General features: G+C 35.5%; 1 protein-coding gene across 1 annotated transcript; it reads left to right on the top strand.

The window, feature by feature from the left end:
* Positions 1-228: 228 nt before the first annotated feature.
* LOC21387519 lies at positions 229-4,172 on the top strand. The gene is made up of 5 exons (XM_024172652.1): positions 229-340; positions 2,023-2,430; positions 2,614-2,760; positions 3,029-3,468; positions 3,567-4,172. The coding sequence occupies exons 1-5, from the start codon at positions 229-231 to the stop codon at positions 4,170-4,172; spliced, it is 1,713 nt and encodes a 570-aa protein (XP_024028420.1).
* The last annotated feature ends 741 nt before the right edge of the window (positions 4,173-4,913 follow it).

Here is a 4,913-nt window from a genome sequence, read left to right on the forward strand (position 1 = left end):
CGACGCTCTGGGACCTGGGTAAAATTATAAATTATGATTCAGGTATCAAAGTCTTAAAAAATGTACCTTTTGCCGGGTGCAAGTGTTTATTTGAAAAGTGTTTTGTTTGTGCTTGTTTTTTAGTTTTGATTTTTGGTTTTTGTTTTGGTTTTTGTTTTTCTTTTTTTTCCTTCAAATGTCTTTGATACATCAGTTTCTATGTAGAATTTCCTCTAAAAGACCATAGAAATGGGAACCGAAGATGTCGGACCAAGCAAATTGCAAGATCCGGGACCAGAACAGCATGCGAACGTAGTAGATCAGCACAGGAAGCCTTTGCCCTACCTACTGGAAGATTCCAGTAAGTTATAAATCTGTCAACTCTACTTGAAAGAACCGTTTTCCTTTGTTGTCAAAGACAAAAATAAAAAGAAAAAGAAAGAATCCCAAAACAAGCTGGACATCCCTTGACAATATACAAGCCTCTCTAGTCTCTTACCCTCCTTTCGCTCTCTTTCTTCCTTTTTGAAAAACATATATAGCTATAAAAGACTAATTCTTGCCCATTCCAAGATAGCTAATAAGGTTTATTTTATTTTATTCTTGAATAAAGTTCTATTATTAAGCTGAAAACGGGGAACACAACGCATTAAATAAAGGCCACTACGAAATATATATATATATATATGTGTGTGTATATCTATATATTTTCTCTTTAACAGTGTTCTGATACGTGATTCTCAATACTTGTGGAACTAGCAAAAGAATTTCTCTACCGATGTTGATCGTGGATTGAAGTTCAGTATACAGTATACCTAAGAATTCTAGGAAACTACTTAATAGTGTTTAACACATGAAAAACATAACAAGAAAAGGCTAAAATGGGACTTAGGTAGCGTTAAACATAAGTCAATATACTATGCAAAAAATAAAATAAAATAGAAATCTATTAATCTATTAATTGATACAAATTAATGTCAGAAAAATAACATCTTTTAAAATTTAATCATTCGCAGAAAATATGGAAAAGTGAAGAAGAAAAAATTGCAACTAAAGACTCAAAACTAATAGCATTGAAGAAATTACAATACAAATTAAATTAAAGAACTACGAGCTTTTTTCAAAACTAATGACTTTAGAAGAGAAAGGTCATGGTTCGTGCTTTAATTAGCGTTAAATAAGTGTTTCAATGCTTAAGGTCCCGTTCTTTTCGCTGATTCGAGTTTAGAATTCGAGTTTTGCTACAATAAAAAGTTCTCAGAAACACTCACATCTAACTTTTTTGCTACAGTAAAAAGCTCTCACACAACATTACATCTCAACTCGAATTAAAAACTCAAATTAGCGAACCGAACGGATATTAAGTTTTGATGACAATATGCCTCCAAACGAAGGAAAACTCGATTTCCATCATTTCTGCCTCAGGCACTCAGCTAGACAGTCAACAATAATATAGTCTCGAGCCACCACACCAAAACCATCCTTAAAAGGCTGCATCCATGTTGAGTTTCATCACTCCCCATGACGGCGGCTCCTGAGAGACCGTCGCCGAAGACGAACATGTTAGCTCCCTCCAGTAGAGCTCACAGAGCATATAGTAACGTATCCTTGTATTCACTAAAGGAGCGGTAAATTAATACCTGATACTAAATTATGTATCATCAAGGTCAAGAACCAATCGAGTCTGAGGTTTTTGAAATTCACCGGTCAACTCTTGAGAGAAAACTACCGGTTTGGCACTCAAATTATGTTACTGAGAGCATAGAGTAGTTTGGAGTATTTCTTGTTGTCACGGTCAAGATAGTAAATTAATATAAATCAGGTCGAAAAAAATTTCTGATCATCCTATTTAGTACTGAACATCGTTTCATGTGTAAACCGATTAATTTGAAAGATAGAACGAGTAACTCTAGTTTAAGTGAATGTAAATTTTTATAAATAATTATAAAAAAAAAGGGGGACATAGTAAAAGAATTTGTGATGCGGCGCTTGACGAAATGAACGAACAATATTTTACATAAATATTTTCAAAATTTTACGCAGGAGAGGCAAGACAACAATATCTACATGCAGGGGTTCCCCTATACAGAGCTGCATTGAGGGGTGACTGGACAGCCGCTCAAACAATCATCATGGAAGACAAGAAAATATTACATGCGGCTATTACAATAGCAGGAGAAACTGTTCTTCACGTGGCCGCAGGAGCGAAAGATGTTCATTTTGTGAAGCAATTGTTGGATTTGATGGACGAAGCAGAGGTGGAATTGCAAGATTGCAATGGGAACACCGCCTTTTGCTTAGCTGTTGTATCTGGAAGTGTAGAAATTGTTATGATTTGGATGGAAAAAAATACTGAGTTGCCACTGATTCCGGGCGGGCGGGGAAACAAGCCACTAAGCCAACAGGAATGGATGGACACATTTTTCGCTTGTATCCATTCTGATTTGCACGGTAAGCATTACTATATATAGTTGTGGACACTCTGATTTGAATACTGCCGGCCCGCTCGCTTTTAGTGACCATTAATAGTTCTCCTTACTAGTTAATTATCTCTATTACTTTTAACATACTGCTATATAAGCTACAATTTTCTAACTTTAGTCTTTATGGATATTGGACCGCATCTATATATAGGTTTAGCCTTGAAAATGCTTGACGACAACAGTGCACTGGCCATCGCGCGTGACGTAAATGGTGAGACAGCGCTGCATGTCTTAGCTCGAAAGCCATTGGCATTTTTTAAGCGAAATACAAGCTTATGCAAGAGCTACTTTAACAGAAGTATGTTTCTTTCTACTACCCCCTTTTTTGTTTTTTCCTGTTTTGTTTTATATTTAGAAAGGTATTAGACTGTTAGTATGGCAAATTAACAGATGCAAATATTCCGTGTAGACAATTTGGATTTCTAATGTTTCCACTTGCCTAATAAGCTAGCATAGGCTACGGTGTAGCGAAGCCATGTTATAAAGAATTCTCACTACATCAATAAAATCTCACTACATCAATAATAGAAGTTGTATTTAGTACTGATTTAACTCCATCATCCTAGGTTTGACATCCTCATACCATACAAATTCTGTAGAGAGCGATGCCCTTAAACTTACGAGAGGCATATGGAAAGAAATTTTGGTTTCTTTACCTGACTTGGAGGTAAAGCAACTTATTGACAAACCATCAAGATTTTTATTTGAAGCGGCCGAATTAGGGAACTTTCAATTTTTGGCGGAGCTTATTCACTCTTACCCTGATCTGGTATGGGAAGTGGATGAGAAAAACCAAACCATCTTCCATGTTGGCGTGTTAAATCGTCATGCAAACATCTTCAATCTAATACATGAGACTGGCTCCGTCAAAGAAATCATATTAACCTACGAAGATGGTGAGAATAACAATATTTCACACCTCGCTGCGACATTACCGCCTAAACATAGATTGAACCCTGAGGTTGGAGGAATGTTGCAATTACAACAGGAGTTATTATGGTTTGAGGTAAACCCTTTACATATAGCTATAAATTCAGTTCCCCGCATTCCTGTGAATCCAACAGATTGGTAATTAATCTTCGATTTGAATACTTAATTTTGCAGGCTGTGAAGAAGATCATGCTACCATCTTACGCAGAAAAGAAAAATTCTAATGGCTTAACCCCTCAAGATTTATTCACTTTAGAACATGCCACAATGCTTAAAGATGGAGAGAATTGGATGAAAAGTACAGCTACATCATGCATGTTGGTTTCCCTGCTTCTTACCACTCTAGTTATTACAGCGGCCTTCCATGCTATAAACAATATTAAAGAAAGAACTCCGGTTTCATCGGACGTTCTCAACGTATCCGAATCAGTAGCATTAGTTTCATCTTCAATATCAACCCTAGTGTTCTTCTCCATTCTCACATCAAATTACGGGAAAAAGGATTTCCTTTGTTTGCTACCCTTGAAGCTAGTAGTCGGACTTGCTACACTTTTCGTCTCTATGTCAAGCATGATGGCAGCATTCATTGGAAGGTTCTCCGTGTCTCTTCCTCGTGATGGACTAAAGTGGGTTCCTACTCTGACTTTTATGGGTATATCTATTCCAGTTGCTTTAGTTATTCTCGTACAACTGTACCAACTTCTATGGAAATTGTGGGATTCTACATTTGTCTCCAGACCTTTGTCAGGGAAAGGCAAGAATCATGTGCTTCATAAGTAACTAAGTGCCAGCTTGTACGTGTGTGCGGAGCCTTTCAGGCATTATAGTTTTTATTTCAGGATATGTCACTTAATGGTCTGTATCTTTATATGTACGTGGGGAACTGCAGCTCCGCGAACCTGTTTAGCAGAACTCTTTCATGTATTATAGTTTTGTATATATGCCAGGATCTGTTACTTAGTGGTCTGTATCTTTATATGTATCTTCTACTATTTCCTATTTTAGTCGCATATGTTTGTCCTTCCTTAGATTCACGTTTTCTATGATATATGCTCCTTCTTCCCCACCTATAAGACGTGAGTGATATTGAGAAAAAGTATTAATAATAATATTTCACGCACAATATAATTTCACCTATATTATAATTTAATTAGCATAAGAATTTATTATTTTTAATTCGACTCATTTAAAATTATAAGAATAATCTCTTAATTACAATTTCTTAATAAAAGGGAAAACCTTTTTAATTCTAATTCCAAAGTAAAACCTCAAGAGCATCTTCGAAAAATTCGAACCAGAAGAGCGCAAATTCAAAGAATACTAACTGTAGCCCAAAAGACTCCAAACTTAAAAATATTACTTATAAGAATTTGGACTAACTATTGGCTAAATCTTGACAATAAATTCTATTTTTTAAAATAGATCAAGATAATTTCTCAGAGGGCTTTAAAGGGAAATATAATAAATTTTAAACTTGGATTGACGTATGTCAAAAAATATAAACTATTACAAAAAATATCA

This window comes from Morus notabilis, unplaced genomic scaffold (assembly GCF_000414095.1).
Source record: "Morus notabilis unplaced genomic scaffold, ASM41409v2 Scaffold1489, whole genome shotgun sequence".
Lineage (NCBI taxonomy): Eukaryota > Viridiplantae > Streptophyta > Magnoliopsida > Rosales > Moraceae > Morus > Morus notabilis.

Excerpts from the sequence above, each read along its gene's own strand:
- LOC21387519 (XM_024172652.1), top strand. The coding sequence starts at position 229 with ATGGGAACCGAAGATGTCGGACCAAGCAAATTGCAAGATCCGGGACCA. Across the intron at positions 2,761-3,028 it reads CAAGAGCTACTTTAACAGAA|GTTTGACATCCTCATACCAT; the intron begins GTATGTTTCTTT and ends CCATCATCCTAG. Across the intron at positions 3,469-3,566 it reads AGGAGTTATTATGGTTTGAG|GCTGTGAAGAAGATCATGCT; the intron begins GTAAACCCTTTA and ends TTAATTTTGCAG.